The sequence below is a fragment of the Abramis brama genome, assembly GCF_963993115.1.
Source record: "Abramis brama genome assembly, chromosome: 4".
In the NCBI taxonomy this organism is placed as follows: domain Eukaryota; kingdom Metazoa; phylum Chordata; class Actinopteri; order Cypriniformes; family Leuciscidae; genus Abramis; species Abramis brama.
The window spans coordinates 59,144,199-59,167,784 of NC_139966.1; the positions used below are offsets into that span (position 1 = coordinate 59,144,199).

The 23,586-nt window shown below is 42.5% G+C and overlaps 1 protein-coding gene across 1 annotated transcript; it reads left to right on the forward strand.

The window, feature by feature from the left end:
• Positions 1-306: 306 nt before the first annotated feature.
• LOC311081087 (uncharacterized protein) lies at positions 307-23,339 on the forward strand. Its single transcript, XM_084111488.1, has 8 exons — positions 307-706; positions 2,218-2,388; positions 7,622-8,250; positions 15,248-15,385; positions 15,993-16,135; positions 16,778-16,945; positions 17,076-17,184; positions 21,512-23,339. Exons 1-8 carry the CDS (start codon positions 385-387, stop codon positions 22,709-22,711), a joined length of 2,880 nt encoding a protein of 959 aa, XP_083967614.1. The 5' UTR covers positions 307-384; the 3' UTR covers positions 22,712-23,339.
• The last annotated feature ends 247 nt before the right edge of the window (positions 23,340-23,586 follow it).

Here is a 23,586-nt window from a genome sequence, read left to right on the forward strand (position 1 = left end):
AAAATCGGAATCAAATCACAAGAATGGAATTGAAATCTTGAAATTTTTGTCAAGCAATAATAAAAACTGTATCCTACCAGTCATTGTACAATGTAAACATTGTAACATGTTGTCACTAAACTTCATACAATTCTTCTAAAAATCCCCCCCCCCCCCCCATTAATAGTAAATGGGTTCATGGATCTTATTCAAATGAATACAGTGACTAAGCTGCTGACGTCACCTCTCCTGTCCACCCGCTTTAAAAAGCTGCTCTCGCTGTCAATCAACGCCAGACCACGCCCCCCACAAGTACGTTCTTCCTGTCAATCAACACCAGGCCACGCCCCTCCCGTGCCTCTTACACAAACAGCAGCAGCTCGAGAGAGAGTAAATAGAGAAAAGATGGCGGAGTTCATTCAGCTCAACAAACCCACTGAACCGAAACCAGCGTCCCAGAACCGGGAGCACCATCATCATCCTCCACCGGCCAAGAAAATCCGACAAGAGGAGAAAATATTTAAAGCCAAGAAAATGAATGGAGGCACGGAGCAGCAGAATTACAGCAGCAAACCGAAAAACAAGAAAACCAAAACAGAGAAAGACAGAGACCGAGAGAAAGAGAAAGGCAAAGAGAGAGAAAAAGAGAGGAAGAAACACAAACTGGCGGCTGAAAATCACCTCAGTGTGAAGAAGGAAAACGGAGAGCTGAAGTTGTCGCAGAAAGGTATCGACAGCCGCTTCGCTCGGGCGCTATTTGTGGCTGATAACGGGCCGTTGGTTCGCTAGATGTGATCTGTGCGAGTGTGTGTATGTGTGTGTGTGTTTATGATGTGTTTATTGTGCCTCTGTGAGCGCGTGTGTGTTTATTTGTGTGTCGAACACATCCGACAGCGCTAGTTAGCTTAGCATCGGCGCGCGACCCGAGCGGTGACGGAGCGCGTGCAGCTGCAATGTGACCCGCCGCAGAACGAGCATATTAGTCCATAATAGCGTTATAATATCTGCTGTGTTAATCATATCTGAGAGAATCACTCACTCTCACGGACCTCACCGAACATAATCGGAAACATATGTTAATATCCAAATATCAACTCAATCTATAGAACGTTAGAATAATTACCTGTAGGCTCGTAATAAACACAGTAAACTGCTGTCATTCTTGAAATATCTATTCAGACACCGAAACGAACGATCATGATTCTAATATCTACTGGTTTATTGCTGAAATGTCATTACCTTCTCGGACGTGTTATTAACGATGTATTCAGCCGGGGAAACATTACTTTACAGCAGAAACATGATTTCAAGCTCCTGCTGAACCTGCAGTGAAGTTGATCTGAAACAGTGTTTGTGACAGTGATGTTCTGTTACTCTGTAATAAATATAATGCTCTACTTCACTCATACATGCATGTCGTACTGCAGTTGTGTGTTTGTGTCAGGCCTGTTACAAACATGATCAGCACTAATAAAGCTATAAGCTATAACCCATCTGTGTGATGAACACGTTCAGTCTGTCCTGGATAGAGTTGAGAACCAGTTACTCAACCTAACTCATTAAAGTTCAGTTTTATGTTATCGACAAAGGCAGTAAATGGACTGTAAAGCTTCTCAGAAGAAGCTGTATTTCTTCAATGAAACACATGGTCCGAGATCATTTACACGATCAGCTGTCATTCTTTACTCGCTCTCATGTGTGACTCTTTTTTCATCAGTCAATGAGATACCATTTACTTTCACTGTATTGACAAAAAAATTTTCTTCAAAATGTCTTTAGTGTTCGGCAGAAGAAAGTCATACAGGTTTGGAGCGAAATGAGGTTAGGAAAAATATGACACAATGAACACTTTGAACTTTCTCGTTCTGTCATGTTTTCCCCCACAATTTGTGCAGTTTGTCTTTATGGCAACATTATTAGACCCTGAAATTTATCATCAAGATTGTGACCTGGTTAAAACTGACCAGAAGAATCAAAAGACAAAAATAAGAAATTATCTTGTGCATAAAGAAGTTGAAGGAATGTTCATACCTTATTTTTAAGACAGTTTATCCAGGTATATGCAAGTATAGTGGAGAAGACTGATAATCTGTTGAGGAATTGTGTGTTTGGCTGGTGAAGTCTTCTCACTGAAGGCCAATTCATGAACTCTGTGTCTTTGAGCCGGATTCGGGAACGAGACTAACCTTCGACATCAGTGAATGCTTTAACTCTCTGCTGTGTTTCTTTCTCCTACAGAACACACCATTAAAGACAAAGAGAAACCTAAAGACAGAGACCGTGAGAAAAAGAGAGAGAGAGAGAAGGACAGAGAGAAAGAGCAGGAGAGAGAGATGAAGGAGAAAAGAAAACATAAGCTGATGACAGAGATGAAGAGAGAGAATGGAGAGGTGAAGATCCTGCAGAAAGGTGAGCCATCAAACACCCACACCTGAACGTCTGTCAGCTGTGTGTGTGTGTGTGACCTTTCACCTTTGACCTGGGCTGCAGGTTTTGGGGTTCCAAAAAACAACAGAGTCAAGTCACATTTATTTATAAAGCGCTTTTTACAACACAGACTCTTTCAAAGCAGCTTTACAGAGATAACAGGAAAATAATGCAACAAAGTTTGTTTCCAGAAGAAAATAGCGTCACAGTCCAGCTTCAGTTCAGTGATGGTTCATTTTGTTGTAAAAAAGTTATTACAACAAAAGTGAAGAGTGAATATAATTTCGACGAAGACACATTATGATTAGGGCTGCACGATAAATCGCAATAAAACCGCACGCGATTTAGCAAAGGCTGCGATTATTTTATCATTCCAGGAAACCCCTATCGCTGTCTCTGAATAAACAGAATTAAACAACGCTTTGGTTAAACATGACTAATAAACACACGACTGCCTCATTCTGTGTCAGAAGCTCATCATCTCACAGAAGGAGGAGCTCAGCCGTCCTCATTAGGGCTGTCAACGAATATTCTAAATTCTAATATATATTTGAATAGGTTTAAAAAACAGAAATTCAAACGTGAAAATTAATATTCGAATATGGAAAAACACGCCCGTGGAAGCAGAGGCGCGGCTGTCTAGCACTGCTGAAAGTTGACAGTGCACTAAAAAGACAATGGAATAAATTGCAGTCAGTTTTTTCTTTTTCTTTTTTCCTTTTTTTAATACAAGCACCAAGAATGTAAGTAGCCTTTTTCTTTTTTAATAGCACTTTATTTTTTATGAACCTCAGGGTAAAAATTCTTTGTTGTCACATTTCTCGGAATTGTGTGCCTCATTTTATTTAACGTTAAACAGAAAAGTTCTATGTTTACCACAGCACAGCTCGCTCGGAGCGTTCAATGTCGGTTCTATACTGTAAAACTTCAGTTAATGTTAATAAATTTGTTTCAATCACTGAATGAAGCCTGCTATATTTGGGACAAGAGTCGTGACCTTAAATTGCTTGCACAAAACTCTTGATCACCACTCAACATGTGTTTATTGTTGTTGTTAATTTAAACCGTTATGCGCAGAGAGAGAGAGAGAGAGCCTGCGAGAGAGTGAGGTCTGCGGTCTTGGCCATTAGTTTATTTACTTGGTTTTGTGTTGGTAATACATTGTCAATATGTTTAAACTTAAATTAACTACCTATACAAGTAGTTATGTCTCTTTGTATTAATTTGTCCTGTTATTGACGTAATGCGCGTCATTGACAAAATGCGCAACCAGATGTTCGAATAGTTTGAATATTCGTGTGTTTTTTAGAGGGAATATTCGAACGTCATTTTTGAGCAATTTTGACAGCCCTAGTCCTCATGAAGTGAGTTTGGAGTAAATGCATGTTATTAAATGTTGTCTTTTGTTGGAGAAGAGGTTCATAAATGCTTCTCGTGTTTAGGAAAGATGTTTGACGCGTGTTGCTTTTTCAAATGCACGTTATAAGCGACTCGAACTCGCAGTGCTTTCAGAGTGAGCCGTGTTTACTGAGCCGTACGTCACTGACACGCTGCACATAACTAATTATCGCAGCCTTTGCCATTTTAAAATCACGATAAGCCATCTCGATTTAAGTGCGATTACATGTAAATTGCGATTAATCGTTCAGCCCTAATTATGATTAAAAAAAGGACCAGCGTTTTTTATTTTGTTCTGTTTGATCCCTGAAAGAAAGAAAGAACCAAGTGTGAACCTTTTCTATTGGCTGCAGGTTCTGCTTTCTTTGTCCTTTTATGCCTGAATGATCATATCTGGTGTTTTCAAAGAGATGGCAATGTCGTTTTTTGGCTAAAATCGTGGAGCTGTTCCTGTGCCCTGGTGTGACTGGAGCTCGGCTTAATCGAGATCAACCGTTTTAGATTAGCGATGTGATACAGTCGATAATCAGACCTCCTGTACTTTATTGCTTATTTAAGAAATGGTATTCTGAAACATTCAGGTGTCACAAAAATATTATTATTAAAATGTGCGCTAATGTGAATAAAAGGTGTAACAACAATTTGACATCAGACTCGGTCAGTGAATCGTTCAGAGTTCATAGATGACTCACTGAACCACGACTCATTTGTGTGATCTATACCTCAGTCTCTTTACTGGTCTTGTTTTTATGACAGTGTGTAAAGAAGATGCATATTCACAACTGAAGTTTGTTGTTGTTATCATCAGTAATAATGATATTCTAAATAACATTATTTGGTTATTGTTTAGAATATGAAATCCACTTGTAAGATTGAATCGACTGTGAGTGACATGTGGAACCATAATCTTGATTTCATTGTTGTTGTTTTTCAAGCAGTCAGAAATATTCTTTCAAAACAGACATATATATATATATATATATGGCACAAATGCAGTCAAGACCACTAGAGTAATAGATTAAAACTAGAACTAATTTATACTAAATTAGAAAAATGCTTGTCTATAACTTGCACCGTCATAGTCTAAGGACTGAAACTTCGTTACAGCACAGCGGTGAGTGTTGTTAAAAGCTCAAGTAAGAAGATATGAACTTAATGTTTTAACTAATTATTTGCTGTAATCATGACATTGAAATGAGGTTAATAGTTGGTCAGGGTTAGGGCTGCAGTTACTGCTGTTTGTCAGACTTCTGTGAGTTTGACGTTCGTCTGTTATAAGACAACTTAGTTTGAATAAACAAGCAGACACTGATTAGCTACTTGATCGCCTAAATAAATAAAAAATTAAATTATTATTTGTGTTGTGTTCAATGTTGTTATCGATATAGATACGCGGATGGGGTATTATTTCATCCGCAACCGCATCATAAAACTCATCATCCGCACCAACGTTTTTTGACCAAATTTCCAAAGCCGCACCGCCCGCCATCCGCTGACTGTTGTGCGGTCTATGGACGATGCAATGCTCTGCTGATGCGAGCCGCAAGAAAGCCCTTGTCTGTTCTAGAAAGGATGCAGCAAAGATATTTAATGCTAATGTATGAGGCATAGGCCTACGCTGAGTTTCATTCATTTACGATGAGATGCGCTCTAGTTCACAATGCAATGCAAGTGAATGCGGCGCGCCGGCGCCTCCATGTCACGGTTAATATATTGTCTGCTATATTTGCTTTTTATTTATTAAATAGATGCAATTGGTTGATGAAACATTTATTAAAATTAAGATACAATTTGTACAAAACGAAATTCGCTTTATAGAAAGGCTTTCTACAAAACAAAACTTCATTAAGTGGTGAAAACCATGTCTCCCGATATATTGCGCATCTTATGATCCTATCTTTTATTACAGTTGTTTTTGAGCTAAAATGTAATACACATCATATATATATATACACACTGTATATGTTTCTTTTATCAAACATGTTTGGGGCCAGTCAAGGGGTAATTAAACTGCACGATCAGTTATCGGTAATGATACGTTGTTTATTATTGCAAATGTTTATTGCTAATGTTTATTATTGCAAATGTTTTTCATTTGTTTAATAAATCTCATAATGATGGCACATCAATATATTATAGTCATAGCTTTTATTTCTATCTCAAATGATTGGCGGTCGGTCAGGGGGTACTTGGCAGAGAATCAAATACAGTTGGAAACGACGTAGACCATTTATAACAGACTGTTAACAGTTGTTTTTAATTAGTATTTAAACATTCTCTATGATAAAAAATGTTTGTAAAAAATATTTTAATAACACGGTTTTGGCGGTTATAGAGTTCTAATGACGGTGTTCAACTATAACCGTCGGTCTCACGGTTATATACTAACCGTCACACCCCTAGTTGTCATATTAGAACAGGTTTAATAACTTTTTTTTCTCATAACAAAAAGAACTCGGAACACATAAATACAATAAAGCAATACACATTTTTTTTTAAATGAAGTTAAAAGGTTTCAAACAGATTAAAGTGCAAAAGAATTAAAGAACAAATGGGTAACACTTTAGAATAAGGTCCAATTAGTTAACATTAGTTAATGCATTAACTAACATTAACAATGAGCAATAGCTACATTTGTTACAGAAGAATGTCAGCTTAGGTCCATTAAATAATACAGTTACAACTTTTGATTTTAATAATGCATTATTATATGTTTATTATTAAATGGAATGGGCACTTAGAATCATTTTGTAGTCGAGTACCTTAACAGACAAATAAAATCATCATCTTGACGTCACACATATACAGCGACACCCAATTCAGTGTTGTAGATTGTAAATTGTAGATCTCGGAGACAAATGTGCAAAAAAACTATTGTTGGTAATTTGTTGTTTTTGCTAGTTGGCTGGTTAGTTATATTTAGATTTTTTGACTAAAACAATGTGCTATCTTCATGTGCAAGGTGCCATCTTTTTCAGAAAAAAAAATAGCTTTCAACAAATTACAGTTATTGACCATTACTGTGTGTGGTGAGTTTGTAAATAGAATTTAAATAGACAAAAATTAAAAAAAAGAGAATAAAGTTACTGATTTTTATTTAGAAAAAACAGAAAAATCACGAACTTTAAATTTGAAAAATGACCTATAATACATATATACAAGTCTTTTTTGTGACATTGGGTTGCACAGTTTTCATTTAGGACACTTTTTTTCATACACACACGCACACACTCAAATGCATGCATACATAGGCACGCACACATACACGTGCGCACACCACATGCTAAGATACGTGAAAGAGTAACGGCTATCCGCCTCCCAAGTTTCATTAAAAATCATCCCAATCCCCTCTCCTGCTGTCTAACACTTCTTTCGCCATGTATTTGTTTGTTTCTTTTATTATTTTATGCAATCCAAAACACTCTAACCTGCTGTGCTTCGTATCTCTCTGTTCAAATCCTTCCTTTCCACTCTGCCCGAAAGCTGCTGTCATTTGCTGATGGAAAGCATGAAATTACCGTAATAAGCCATATATTGCCGAAAAGCGCATGTTATCTACTGTCAGGGGCAATTTGAATATGAATGGCTTTGATAGTGCAAACGGTTGAAGAGTTACGGTAAAGTAAATGCAGCTTGCTGGTGTGTGTCGGCGACGACACAGCCGGTTTAAAAGGGTTAACTGACCGTGAACGAGTGATTTGATGCATCACTCTCTGCTCCGGTCCTTATCAGCTCTGCTATTTGTTGGGGGTGAAATAATTTTTTCTTTTGTTCTGAGGATGTTTGTGAAGTTAATCACCTTTCTCCTGTGCTGTAGGTGACGGAGAGAAGCCGAAGATAAACTCCGCTGAGGACTTGTTGATGAAAAAGGTCAAGAAGAAAAAGAAAAAGAAACATAAAGAAGGTGAAAAGCGAAAGCGGCCCAAGATGTACAGCAAGTCCAGCCAGACGGTTAGTCCTGAGTCCGAGTTCCAGCCTCCGGCTCCGGTCCAGCAGAGCGTCTCTGTGAGCTCCTGTAGCCCAACACCGGAGAACAAAAGCACACCGAGCCTGAAGAACATCTGCACTCAGAGTCTGAGCGCCACAGATGGCCCGGATAAACCCGCTACACTGCCCGGGCTGGACCGGCTGGAGTTCGGCTGTCTGGTCCATGTGGAGAACCAGCCCAACGGAGGAGCCCTGGTTCTGCACGCCTACAGCAAGGAGCTCTCGGTCCTGACGCCCGTGCAGATGCAGAGGTTCGCGCAGGAGTTCGTCACCCTGTCGTTTAGCGAGGACCAGGACGGCTCTGCCAACTACGTGATGGGCGTGATCCACGGGGCCGCCTCGTATCTCCCAGACTTCCTCGAGTACTTCTCCTGCAAGTTCCCCAACTCGCCCGTCAAAATGGAAATCCTGGGGAAGAAGGACATCGAGACGACGACTATGGCAAACTTTCACACTCAGGTTCGTAGACGTGATGGGTTGTGTTGCACTGGTGGGTGTTTGTAGGTTTAGCTGGAGCAGAGATTCGATACAGGAGAACAAAACATCATTCCTCTCTAATGACAGATCAGGGACCTCATGGATAAAGGGCATATGCCATTTCCCATGCACACATTATTGATAAAAAAACATCACATGCTAAAGCTTCTGCTATTGGTAATTATATATGCACTTTGCACAGGGTCTGATTCAGTAAAAACTGGAATTGATGTGTGCTTACATGCTCTATCAGGATGTAATCTACACAAGGTTTTATACCCGAGACTCTAGTGTTGACAAAAGTACCAACTTCGGAAAATGAACAGAATCATAAACACCTGATTGGCTGTTGTGTTCACGCACTCATCAGATATGGCTGTGATTGGCTACAATGATCAGTGCACGGAAGTGTTTGAAAGTGTTTTGAAAGCAGGACCGATCTGTTGATATACGCCTGCTTTTAGACGCTCCTGTGTGTGTCTGTGCAAGCGCTCGCTGAAGAGCCTCATTGATTTACAACATGTTTTTGAAGCGCAGATCATTGTATCCAATCACAGACATATTTGATGAGCGCGTGAACACAACGGCCAATCAGAGGTGTTTACGATTCTGCTCAACAGCGCTCAAAGATTCACATTTTTTAAAATTACAGTATCGACTTGGTACCGAAGTCGGTACTTTTGACAACACTTACGAGGCTCCAGATGATTGTGATGTGGAAATGCCATGCAAAAACTCTGTGATGCATCACGATTCTTTCTTTAATGATTCTGAATCGATTCTGATTGGAGTCTAATTTTTAATCTCAGCTCCTCGTTGCAATAGCACTTATATGTACATTAGAGACAGCAATGTCAAGCTTGCTGCGTATTACATCCAAAAAGAGCTTGTATGATTGAGAAAACACAGTCAGAATAAATGTGTGCATTAGTGTGAATGGGGCCTGTTATATCTATATCTATCTATATGTTGGTCTGGAAGACTCTTACACCATGTCTACACCTGAGGCTTCGCACTGCAACCGCTTAAGAGTGTCAATGCTGAACGCATCCATGTGTCCTGTTATCAGGTGTAGCGTAACTGTCAGGTGTAGTGTAACTGTCAGGTGTGGAGTAACTGTCAGGTGTAGGGTAACTGTCTGTCAGGTGTGGAGTAACTGTCAGGTGTAGCGTGACTCTGTCAGGTGTAGCGTGACTCTGTCAGGTGTAGCGTAACTGTCTGTCAGGTGTAGCGTAACTGTCAGGTGTAGGGTAACTCTGTCAGGTGTGGAGTAACTGTCAGGTGTGGAGTAACTGTCAGGTGTGGAGTAACTGTCAGGTGTGGAGTAACTGTCAGGTGTGGAGTAACTGTCAGGTGTAGCGTAACCCTGTCAGGTGTAGCGTAACTGTCTGCAGGGTGGCCGCGGGTCCTTAAAAAGTCTTAAAATGTCTTAAATAGAGTTTTCCTAATTAAAGGCCTTAAAAAGTATTAAAATGTCTTAAATTCAGATTCGATAGGTCTTAAATATTTACACCGTCAAATAACCAGTGAAGCATCGAATCGCGAGAATGATCATTCAGATTTTATTACATAAACAGCTATTGATAATGATAATGTAGGCTTTTTCTGGTAACGCTGTTTCGTTATTTCAAATGTAGGCGGGTCGCGCGTGGCAAGCGCGCTCATAATGTCAGAGACGGCGCGACCACAACATTGCCCAACATCAAATGGCAAACGTTAAATGCAAGCGGAACGAAACTGCTCGTTATTGTGTGGTTGAAGGACCGTTAATCAGTTTGGACCAGTGCAGCGCGAGCCGATCGTGATCAAGCGACACTGTTACTACACAGCGCTAATAAGAGATGCAGTAAAGAAAGCATTTGAATTCGCCACATAACTGACAGAAGTAATAACGTCGCTGCGAGATCTAGTGTGAAGCATTCATATTTCTCCGTTATTAACGGATCAAACAGCGCTGACGTGGAAACCTGGAAGAAACATTGTGCCATGAATGAACTATCAGTGTCCACAGATCAGCAACATTCACCATGGATTTACTGTAGAAACACTAACTGCAACCATGGACGTTTGGCAGGAATAGTGGCTATAATGCCTTCAAGTAACACGTCGGTTTTATTTTGACATTATGAATACAATTGCTGCCCTCAAATGTTAATCTGAACTAAAATAAACGTTTGTTTATAACTACTACAATATGACATTTCATTTTTTCCAAGGAGCTGTTTTGTTTTATATGCTCCTAAGAAGAGTCAATTATGGCTCTAGAATTACTCAAAGTAAAAAAATATCATACTTTATGATGTTAGTTTTAATATAAAAAAGAATAAAAAATTTAAATCAAGGAAATTTCTCTGGCATTTATTTCTTTATGCTGTATCAAAAACGTACCGAACCGTGACACAAGTGTATCGTATCGAACTGAACCGTGAATTTTGTGAACCGTTACACCCCTAATATATACGCATGTAATATAATGTGTATTTCCATCACAGGTTTGGTCTTAAATTTCATTCAAAGTGGCATTAAAAAGGTCTTAAAAAGTCTTAAATTTAACTTGTTCATATCTGTAGACACCCTGGTCTGTCAGGTGTAGCGTAACTCTCAGGTGTAGCGTAACTGTCTGAGGTAACACTTTATTTTACAGTGTCCTTGTTACATATGTTACATGTACTTACCATAGTAATAACAATAAATTATGCATAATTACATGCAACTAACCCTCAATCAAATCCTAATCCTACCCTAACTCTATAGTAAGTACATGTAGTTGCTTAATATTACTCAGTACTTAAATATATAATTACACTATAACAATGACACCTTAAAATAAAGTGTAACCCTGTCTGACTCTGTCAGATGTAGTGTAGCGTAACTGTCAGGTGTAGCGTAACTGTCAGGTGTAGCGTAACTGTCAGGTGTAGCGTAACTGTCTGTCAGGTGTAGCGTAACTGTCAGGTGTAGCGTAACTGTCTGTCAGGTGTAGCGTAACTGTCAGGTGTAGAGTAACTCTGTCAGGTGTAGCGTAACTGTCAGGTGTAGCGTAACTGTCAGGTGTAGCGTAACTGTCAGGTGTAGCGTAACTGTCAGGTGTAGCGTAACTGTCTGTCAGGTGTAGCGTAACTGTCAGGTGTAGCGTAACTGTCTGTCAGGTGTAGCGTAACTGTCAGGTGTAGAGTAACTCTGTCAGGTGTAGGGTAACTGTCTGACTCTGTCAGGTGTAGCGTAACTGTCTGACTCTGTCAGGTGTAGCGTAACTGTCTGACTGTCAGGTGTAGTGTAACTGTCTGACTGTCAGGTGTAGTGTAACTGTCTGACTGTCAGGTGTAGTGTAACTGTCTGACTCTTGTCAGGTGTAGCGTAACTGTCAGGTGTAGCGTAACTGTCTGACTCTGTCAGGTGTAGTGTAACTGTCTGACTCTGTCAGGTGTAGCGTAACTGTCAGGTGTAGCGTAACTCTGTCAGGTGTAGCGTAACTCTGTCAGGTGTAGCGTAACTCTGTCAGGTGTAGCGTAACTGTCTGTCAGGTGTAGCGTTACTGTCTGTCAGGTGTAGGGTAACTCTGTCAGGTGTGGAGTAACTGTCAGGTGTAGCATAACTGTCAGATGTAGCGTAACTGTCAGGTGTAGCGTAACTGTCTGTCAGGTGTAGCGTAACTGTCTGTCAGGTGTAGCGTAACTGTCTGTCAGGTGTAGCATAACTGTCAGATGTAGCGTAACTGTCAGGTGTAGCGTAACTGTCTGTCAGGTGTAGCGTAACTGTCTGTCACTGTCTGTCAGGTGTAGCGTAACTGTCTGTCAGGTGTAGTGTAACTGTCAGGTGTAGCGTAACTCTGTCAGGTGTAGCGTAACTCTGTCAGGTGTAGCGTAACTCTGTCAGGTGTAGCGTAACTGTCTGTCAGGTGTAGCGTAACTGTCAGGTGTGGAGTAACTGTCAGGTGTGGAGTAACTGTCAGGTGTAGCGTAACTCTGTCAGGTGTAGCGTAACTGTCTGTCAGGTGTAGCGTAACTGTCTGTCAGGTGTAGCGTAACTGTCTGTCAGGTGTAGCGTAACTGTCTGTCAGGTGTAGGGTAACTGTCAGGTGTGGAGTAACTGTCAGGTGTAGCGTAACTGTCAGGTGTAGCGTAACTGTCTGTCAGGTGTAGCGTAACTGTCTGTCAGGTGTAGCGTAACTGTCTGTCAGGTGTAGCGTAACTGTCTGTCAGGTGTAGCGTAACTGTCAGGTGTAGCGTAACTGTCTGTCAGGTGTAGCGTAACTGTCAGGTGTAGAGTAACTCTGTCAGGTGTAGGGTAACTGTCTGACTCTGTCAGGTGTAGCGTAACTGTCTGACTCTGTCAGGTGTAGCGTAACTGTCTGACTGTCAGGTGTAGTGTAACTGTCTGACTGTCAGGTGTAGTGTAACTGTCTGACTGTCAGGTGTAGTGTAACTGTCTGACTCTTGTCAGGTGTAGCGTAACTGTCAGGTGTAGCGTAACTGTCTGACTCTGTCAGGTGTAGTGTAACTGTCTGACTCTGTCAGGTGTAGCGTAACTGTCAGGTGTAGCGTAACTCTGTCAGGTGTAGCGTAACTCTGTCAGGTGTAGCGTAACTCTGTCAGGTGTAGCGTAACTGTCTGTCAGGTGTAGCGTTACTGTCTGTCAGGTGTAGGGTAACTCTGTCAGGTGTGGAGTAACTGTCAGGTGTAGCATAACTGTCAGATGTAGCGTAACTGTCAGGTGTAGCGTAACTGTCTGTCAGGTGTAGCGTAACTGTCTGTCAGGTGTAGCGTAACTGTCTGTCAGGTGTAGCATAACTGTCAGATGTAGCGTAACTGTCAGGTGTAGCGTAACTGTCTGTCAGGTGTAGCGTAACTGTCTGTCACTGTCTGTCAGGTGTAGCGTAACTGTCTGTCAGGTGTAGTGTAACTGTCAGGTGTAGCGTAACTCTGTCAGGTGTAGCGTAACTCTGTCAGGTGTAGCGTAACTGTCTGTCAGGTGTAGCGTAACTGTCAGGTGTGGAGTAACTGTCAGGTGTGGAGTAACTGTCAGGTGTAGCGTAACTCTGTCAGGTGTAGCGTAACTGTCTGTCAGGTGTAGCGTAACTGTCTGTCAGGTGTAGCGTAACTGTCTGTCAGGTGTAGGGTAACTGTCAGGTGTGGAGTAACTGTCAGGTGTGGAGTAACTGTCAGGTGTAGCGTAACTGTCTGTCAGGTGTAGCGTAACTGTCTGTCAGGTGTAGCGTAACTGTCTGTCAGGTGTAGCGTAACTGTCTGTCAGGTGTAGCGTAACTGTCTGTCAGGTGTGGAGTAACTGTCAGGTGTGGAGTAACTGTCAGGTGTGGAGTAACTGTCAGGTGTGGAGTAACTGTCAGGTGTAGCGTAACTGTCTGTCAGGTGTAGCGTAACTGTCTGTCAGGTGTGGAGTAACTGTCAGGTGTAAAGTAACTCTGTCAGGTGTAGTGTAACTGTCAGGTGTGGAGTAACTGTCAGGTGTAAAGTAACTGTCAGGTGTAGTGTAATTGTCAGGTGTGGAGTAACTGTCAGGTGTGGAGTAACTGTCAGGTGTGGAGTAACTGTCAGGTGTGGAGTAACTGTCAGGTGTGGAGTAACTGTCAGGTGTGGAGTAACTGTCTGTCAGGTGTAGCGTAACTGTCAGGTGTGGAGTAACTGTCAGGTGTAAAGTAACTCTGTCAGGTGTAGTGTAACTGTCAGGTGTGGAGTAACTGTCAGGTGTAAAGTAACTCTGTCAGGTGTAGCGTAACTGTCTGTCAGGTGTAGCGTAACTGTCTGTCAGGTGTAGCGTAACTGTCTGTCAGGTGTGGAGTAACTGTCAGGTGTGGAGTAACTGTCAGGTGTGGAGTAACTGTCAGGTGTGGAGTAACTGTCAGGTGTAGCGTAACTGTCTGTCAGGTGTAGCGTAACTGTCTGTCAGGTGTGGAGTAACTGTCAGGTGTAAAGTAACTCTGCCAGGTGTAGCGTAACTGTCTGACTCTGTCAGGTGTAGTGTAACTGTCTGTCAGGTGTAGCGTAACTGTCAGGTGTGGAGTAACTGTCTGTAAGGTGTAGCGTAACTGTCTGTCAGGTGTAGCGTAACTGTCTGACTCTGCCAGGTGTAGCGTAACTGTCAGGTGTAGCGTGTCTTTCAGGTGTAGCGTAACTCTGTCAGGTGTAGAGTGTCTTTCAGGTGTAGCGTAACTCTGTCAGGTGTAGCGAGATCAGTCCGCTGGTTGGTCCAGTTATGCCTCCCATCACAAAGTCACATGTCTTTTTTGAAGCACATTGAGGAATCTATTCTGTAAATGTGTTTCTATTATAGTTAATGCGCATATTTTCTTATCGGATCAAAAGACTCAATTGAGCGCATACTTTTTTCATGCTCATATTTAGAATTTAGAATGTTTATGCACATTCCATCCAGCGTCTTTTGTGCAGTATCCCATAATGCACATAAAAATAGTTGGATAGGAACAGCTATTGTGTTTGTTTGTGTCACGCTTCACCTGAAACACTGAGTGTCATCAATAGATGTGATATCACAGACACAACACACACACACAGACTGACCCATGAGATCTGATGTTTGGGAATCATCTCATTAGAAACAGCATCTGCTCCTCCTCCGCTTGTAGCATTAATAGAAACGTGACCTCCATAAAACGGTTGTACACACACACACACACACAGAGAGAGAGAGAGCAGTGTTTGTTCAAGCACAGATGAGTCAGTCCTGTAGGCATTAGCAGCCTGGACATGCCTGGACTGATGTCATCAATCCCATAATGCACTGCTCACTTCACATTCCCCTGGTCACATGACCTTACACTGCTCTTCAGTGCTTCAACACATTAATTGTGTCAAAACATTTCATACCAATTGTAATTCTGTTGTGTGTTCACAGCTGCTGAGTTTCTTTTGCTCAATTATACTTAATGGTGCTTTGGATATTTTTATGAACTTATACAAATAACATAGAAATGAGAGTGTGTTATGTGGTGTGTGTTCAGGTGAGGAGGAGTTACTCCCACGGCACATATCGAGCCGGAGCCATGAGGCAGATCAGTCTGGTGGGAGCCGTGGACGAGGAGGTGGGAGATTATTTCCCAGAGTTCCTCAGCATGCTGGAGGACTCGCCTTTCCTGCAGGTGTGTTTCCTCTCTCTCTCACACACACACACTTTTCCTTTGACAGCAGCGTGTTGATCAGTGTTTTGTGAGGTTGAATTTCTGTGTGTGTGTAGCGCACGCTGCCGTGGGGGACGTTCTCCAGTCTGGGTTAGGGTTAGCGTGTTGATCAGTGTGTGTGTGTGTGTGTGTGTGTATGTGTAGCGCACACTGCCGTGGGGGACGTTCTCCAGTCTGGGTTAGGGTTAGCATGTTGATGAGTGTGTGTGTGTGTGTGTGTAGCGCACGCTGCCGTGGGGGACGTTCTCCAGTCTGGGTTAGGGTTAGCGTGTTGATCAGTGTGTGTGTGTGTGTGTGTGTGTATGTGTAGCGCACACTGCCGTGGGGGACGTTCTCCAGTCTGGGTTAGGGTTAGCGTGTTGATCAGTGTGTGTGTGTGTGTGTGTGTGTGTGTGTGTTTAGCGCACGCTGCCGTGGGGGACGTTCTCCAGTCTGGGTTAGGGTTAGCGTGTTGATCAGTGTGTGTGTGTGTGTGTTTAGCGCACGCTGCCGTGGGGGACGTTCTCCAGTCTGGGTTAGGGTTAGCATGTTGATCAGTGTGTGTGTGTGTGTGTGTGTGTGTGTGTAGCGGACGCTGCCGTGGGGGACGTTCTCCAGTTTGAAGCTGAAGAGCCCGACTGACAGTGACGATGGCCCCATCATGTGGGTTCGGCCCGGAGAGCAGATGATCCCCGTCACGGACATGCCCAAGTCTCCCTTCAAACGGAAACGGTAACAAAGCTTCACTCCTGTGTGTGTGTGTGTGTGTGTGTGTGTTTCTGTATCGAACTGCAGTTTCACACACACATCAGAACCTTCCTGATATAATTTCAGAACTTCATCAACATCTTCATCATGAACACAGAGCAGCGTCAAGATCAACATCAAACACACACACTCACACAGACACACACAGACTCGCACATTCACACAGACACACGCACAGACACTCACTCACTCACTCTCACACACACACACACACACACACACACACACTCAGACACTCACACAGACACTCGCACACACGCACACAGTCACTCACACAGACACAGACTCGCACACTCACACACACACACACACACACTCACAGACACTCGTGCACACACACACGCACAGACAGACACTCACTCACACACTCACAGACACTCGCACACTCACACGGATACACACTCAGACAGACACACACAGACTCGCACAGACACTCACTCACTCACTCACAGACACACACACACACACTCACACACACTCACACAGACACACACACACACGTGTAGAGCTGAGTGTCAGTGATTCTCCAGGATCAATGACTGTGTGTGTTTTTGTGTCATTTATGTAATGACGCTGAAAACAATCATAATTAATCATTTTTTACAGGTCAACCAATGAAATAAAGAATCTGCAGTATCTTCCTCGAGCCAGTGAGCCGCGAGAGATGCTGTTTGAGGACCGAACCCGAGCTCACGCTGATCACATCGGCCAAGGGTTCGAGCGCCAGACCACTGCAGCTGTGGGGGTGCTGAAAGCTGTGCGCTGCGGGGAAGGGTGAGCACACACACACTCTCTTCTGGAAGGGTTATGAAACACCTGACCGGTGTGATGTGTATCGTGAGCTGCTGATCTCAGTGATGTCAGTGTGTGTGTGTGTGTGTGTGTGTGTTGTGTTGTGTTGCAGTGCTGAGCCTCCACGCATCACCAAAGACGTGATCTGTTTCCACGCTGCTGATTTCCCTGATGTGGTTCAGCGGCTGCAACTGGACCTGTACGAGCCGCCCCTGTCTCAGGTGAGGTCACTTCCTGTGCTGGGTATATACTTCCTGTGCTGGGTATATACTTCCTCTTGTTAAACCCTCGCCTGCGCTTGTCACATGATCTGCTTGCAGCGACAGCACTGGTGTTGGTGAAAGAGGTTTGGTCTTGAATGTTTGACTGTGATGTGTTGTAGTTCCTTCTAGGCTTGTCACGATACCATGAACACCTTACGATACTATACTAGCTGAAGTATCACGATACCATGAACGCCTTACGATACTATACTAGCTGAAGTATCACGATACCATGAACACCTTACGATACTATACTAGCTGAAGTATCACGATACCATGAACACCTTACGATACTATACTAGCTGCAGTATCACGATACCATGAACACCTTACGATACTATACTAGCTGAAGTGTTACGATACCATAAACACTTTACGATACTATACTAGCTGAAGTGTTACGATACCATAAACACTTTACGATACTATACTAGCTGAAGTGTTACGATACCATAAACACTTTACGATACTATACTAGCTGAAGTGTTACGATACCATGAACACCTTACGATACTATACTAGCTGCAGTATCACGATACCATGAACACCTTACGATACTATACTAGCTGCAGTATCACGATACCATGAACACCTTACGATACTATACTAGCTGAAGTATCACGATACCATGAACACCTTACGATACTATACTAGCTGCAGTATCACGATACCATGAACACCTTACGATACTATACTAGCTGCAGTATCACGATACCATAAACACTTTACGATACTATACTAGCTGAAGTGTTACGATACCATGAACACCTTACGATACTATACTAGCTGCAGTATCACGATACCATGAACACCTTACGATACTATACTAGCTGCAGTATCACGATACCATGAACACCTTACGATACTATACTAGCTGCAGTATCACGATACCATGAACACCTTACGATACTATACTAGCTGAAGTATCACGATACCATGAACACCTTACGATACTATACTAGCTGAAGTATCACGATACCATGAACACCTTACGATACTATACTAGCTGAAGTATCACGATACCATGAACACCTTACGATACTATACTAGCTGAAGTATCACGATACCATGAACACCTTACGATACTATACTAGCTGCAGTATCACGATACCATGAACACCTTACGATACTATACTAGCTGAAGTGTTACGATACCATAAACACTTTACGATACTATACTAGCTGAAGTGTTACGATACCATAAACACTTTACGATACTATACTAGCTGAAGTGTTACGATACCATAAACACTTTACGATACTATACTAGCTGAAGTGTTACGATACCATGAACACCTTACGATACTATACTAGCTGCAGTATCACGATACCATGAACACCTTACGATACTATACTAGCTGCAGTATCACGATACCATGAACACCTTACGATACTATACTAGCTGAAGTGTTACGATACCATGAACACCTTACGATACTATACTAGCTGAAGTATCACGATACCATGAACACCTTACGATACTATACTAGCTGCAGTATCACGATACCATGAACACCTTACGATACTATACTAGCTGAAGTGTTACGATACCATAAACACTTTACGATACTATACTAGCTGAAGTGTTACGATACCATAAACACTTTACGATACTATACTAGCTGAAGTGTTACGATACCATAAACACTTTACGATACTATACTAGCTGAAGTGTTACGATACCATGAACACCTTACGATACTATACTAGCTGAAGTATCACGATACCATGAACACCTTACGATACTATACTAGCTGAAGTATCACGATACCATGAACACCTTACGATACTATATTAGCTGAAGTATCACGATACCATGAACGCCTTACGATACTATACTAGCTGCAGTATCACGATACCATGAACACCTTACGATACTATACTAGCTGAAGTGTTACGATACCATAAACACTTTACGATACTATACTAGCTGAAGTGTTACGATACCATAAACACTTTACGATACTATACTAGCTGAAGTGTTACGATACCATGAACACCTTACGATACTATACTAGCTGAAGTATCACGATACCATGAACACCTTACGATACTATACTAGCTGAAGTATCACGATACCATGAACACCTTACGATACTATATTAGCTGAAGTATCACGATACCATGAACGCCTTACGATACTATACTAGCTGAAGTATCACGATACCATGAACACCTTACGATACTATACTAGCTGCAGTATCACGATACCATGAACACCTTACGATACTATACTAGCTGAAGTGTTACGATACCATAAACACTTTACGATACTATACTAGCTGAAGTATCACGATACCATGAACACCTTACGATACTATACTAGCTGAAGTGTTACGATACCATAAACACCTTACGATACTATACTAGCTGAAGTATCACGATACCATGAACACCTTACGATACTATACTAGCTGAAGTGTTACGATACCATGAACACCTTACGATACTATACTAGCTGAAGTATCACGATACCATGAACACCTTACGATACTATACTAGCTGAAGTATCACGATACCATGAACACCTTACGATACTATATTAGCTGAAGTATCACGATACCATGAACGCCTTACGATACTATACTAGCTGCAGTATCACGATACCATGAACACCTTACGATACTATACTAGCTGAAGTGTTACGATACCATAAACACTTTACGATACTATACTAGCTGAAGTGTTACGATACCATAAACACTTTACGATACTATACTAGCTGAAGTGTTACGATACCATGAACACCTTACGATACTATACTAGCTGAAGTATCACGATACCATGAACACCTTACGATACTATACTAGCTGAAGTATCACGATACCATGAACACCTTACGATACTATATTAGCTGAAGTATCACGATACCATGAACGCCTTACGATACTATACTAGCTGAAGTATCACGATACCATGAACACCTTACGATACTATACTAGCTGCAGTATCACGATACCATGAACACCTTACGATACTATACTAGCTGAAGTGTTACGATACCATAAACACTTTACGATACTATACTAGCTGAAGTGTTACGATACCATAAACACCTTACGATACTATACTAGCTGAAGTGTTACGATACCATAAACACCTTACGATACTATACTAGCTGCAGTATCACGATACCATAAACACCTACGATACTATACTAGCTGAAGTGTTACGATACCATAAACACCTTACGATACTATACTATCTGAAGTGTTACGATACCATGAACACTTACGATACCATACTAGCTGAAGTATCACGATACCATGAACACCTTACGATACTATACTAGCTGAAGTGTCACGATACCATGAACACTTACGATACTATACTAGCTGAAGTGTCACGATACCATGAACACTTACGATACTATACTAGCTGAAGTGTCACGATACCATAAACACCTTACGATACTATACTAGCTGAAGTGTTACGATACCATAAACAACTTGCGATACTATACTAGCTGAAGTATCACGATACCATGAACACTTACGATACTATACTAGCTGAAGTGTCACGATACCATAAACACCTTACGATACTATACTAGCTGAAGTGTCATGATACCATGCAGTATTTTGTTCATTCGTAATTGAAATCTATAAAATGAACTCAATTTTCTTCAATGCATAGATGTAAAAAAAAACGAGTTCTGACGGAAGGATGACCTCTGACCCAACGTAGGACATGTGATGTAGCGTAAGATTAGGACAGACCAAAAAATCTCGACCTGCACCGGTCCATCAATGGACATGGCAACATTTCAAGAGAGCTAAAATTGCCAAACATAACACGTCTGCGGTCGCTGTAATATTACTTTGGCAATATTAATATTAGCGCTGCACGATTAATCGCAATTTACATGAAATCGCACTTAAACCGATTTGGCTTATCTCGATTATGAAATGGCAAAGGCTGTGATCATTAGTTATGTGCAGCGTGTCAGTGACGTACGGCTCAGTAAACGCGGCTCACTCTGAAAGCACTGCGAGTTCGAGTCGCTTATAACGTGCATTTGAAAAAGCAACACGCGTCAAACATCTTTCCAAACATGAGAAGCATTTATGAACCTCTTGTCCAACAAAAGACAACATTTAATAGATTAATCAAAGTGTTTCAATCTTCTGTTTATTCAGCTACAGATAGTATGATGCCCATAGGGATATCCTGGAATGATGTGTGTTATTGTACTTCTGCGTGGGGCATATTTGGTGTGTGTGTGTTAAAGCAGAGGAGTTTCCAATGAAGTCTGAGTGTGTCCTGATGTTCTCTCTCTCTGCAGTGTGTACAGTGGGTCGATGATGCTAAACTCAATCAGTTGAGGCGAGAGGGAATCCGCTACGCTCGTATCCAGCTCTACGATAACGACATCTACTTTATCCCTCGCAACGTGGTTCACCAGTTCAAGAGTGTGTCAGCCGTGTGCAGCCTGGCCTGGCATGTGCGCTTGAGACAGTATCATCAGGAGCCCGAGGAAGAGGAGGCTCATGAGGAGGAAGAAGAGCTGAAGCAGCTCATCAAGCTGGAGCCAAATGACGAGAGCAGCAGAGCTGCGAACACGACCCACGACTGCAGACCTGCGCGAGACTCGCCGTGTGTAACACCCATGAAGATGGAGAGGGCGGAGCTACAGGCTGAGAGGCCCAAAGCCCTTCCCAGAAGCCCCAGCTTGACTCCGCCTCTTGTCTCCTCATCTGACGGGCGACCCAAAGTGCTCAACGTATCCGAATGTCCCAGCGCTCCCTCACACACGTCACGCAACTCCACGGCCAGTGCGCACACACCCAAACACACACACACGCCGACACCACCCAAACACACACACACGCCGGCACCACCCAAACACACACCCCCCTCGGCACCACCCAAACACACACACACGCCGGCACCAAACAAACACACACCCCCCTCAGCGCCAACCAAACACACACACACGCCGGCACCACCCAAACACACACCCCCCTTGGTGCCAACCAAACACACACACATGCCGGCACCAACCAAACACACCCCCCCCTCAGCAACCAGATATTTCCATTCTTCCTCTGTCCCCAAACCGGGACACACACCCTCAACACCTACTAAACCTAGCCATTCTGCCAACACAACCAAACACACACAAACTACCAACACAACCAAACACACACAAAGTACTAACACAACCAAACACACACAAAGTACTAACACAACCAAACACACACAAAGTACCAACACAACCAAACACACACAAACTAGTAACATAACCAAACCCACACAAACTAGTAACACAACCAAACCCACACACTCTGCGAACACAGCCAAACACACACACTCCACACTAATAACCAAACCCGGCCCCAAACTGAGCTCTGGACTGTCACTCAGCTGGCCGGCTCCGCCCCTGGCCACACCCCCTCTGAGAACGGCCCGCCCCCAAGACTCTCTGCACCCGAAGGCCGTCCGGCCACACCCGCATGAACCACACAAAGACTTTTTATACTGATTTGTACAGAACGGTTTTTAAACGGCGCTTCATTTAATCACTTTTATTTCTACTGTCGGTTTTACTTTCTTTTTAATCGATCTGACAAGAGCAGAGAAAGAAACGGCGGCACGTCTCCAAGACTTCTTTTATACAGTCAACTTCTGCTGAACTTCTCTCTCTCTCTCTCTCTCTCTCTCTCTCTCCCTCCCTCTCTCTCTCTCCCCCTCTCTCTCTCTCTCTCTCTCTCTCTCTCTCTCTCTCTCTCTCTCTCCTGTTACTGGTTGTCAACATGGCAAATGTAGCTCGTAACTCGCTCCTCAGTGCCTGTCCGTAACTGTGAAATATCCAAGCACTTCGACTCGGCTGCACTGAGAAAATTCTTCAAATCCAAACAGGTCCTTGAATAATATATTTTCAGTTGTAGGCTTTAGTCGTATTAGAGCTGACATGAACATATATATTTTTTGTAAGATGACAATTGTTTTAAAGACTCTACAGGCTTTTCCATAGAGCTTATTTATATCAAGGGTTTCTTTGGTTCTGTTTGATTCGTCAGCACTGTAGTGTACATAACGATTTTTCTAAAGGAAATGTGTAGTATGATTTATACTGAAATAAGAACCTCCTAATAAAAGGTTCAGTTTGTTGGATTGGTGTCGTGTCTGTAAACCTCGACCCTAACCTTAACGATCCAGACCATCTTCAGGGATGTGGTTTTGCTGTATTTCTACCGATTTGTTATGTTTGATAGTGATCTGTCTGTCATATTGCTAAACTACGAGCTAAACTCTGGAATAGACTTCCTAGGACTGTTTGGGACTCTCACATACTCTCGTAGTTTAACTCTAGTCACAGTTCTGCTGTCAGTCAGAGCCGCCAACACTTTTCATACT

Excerpts from the sequence above, each read along its gene's own strand:
- LOC311081087 (XM_084111488.1), top strand. The coding sequence starts at position 385 with ATGGCGGAGTTCATTCAGCTCAACAAACCCACTGAACCGAAACCAGCG. Across the intron at positions 8,251-15,247 it reads TGGCAAACTTTCACACTCAG|GTGAGGAGGAGTTACTCCCA; the intron begins GTTCGTAGACGT and ends GTGTGTGTTCAG. Across the intron at positions 17,185-21,511 it reads ACGAGCCGCCCCTGTCTCAG|TGTGTACAGTGGGTCGATGA; the intron begins GTGAGGTCACTT and ends CTCTCTCTGCAG.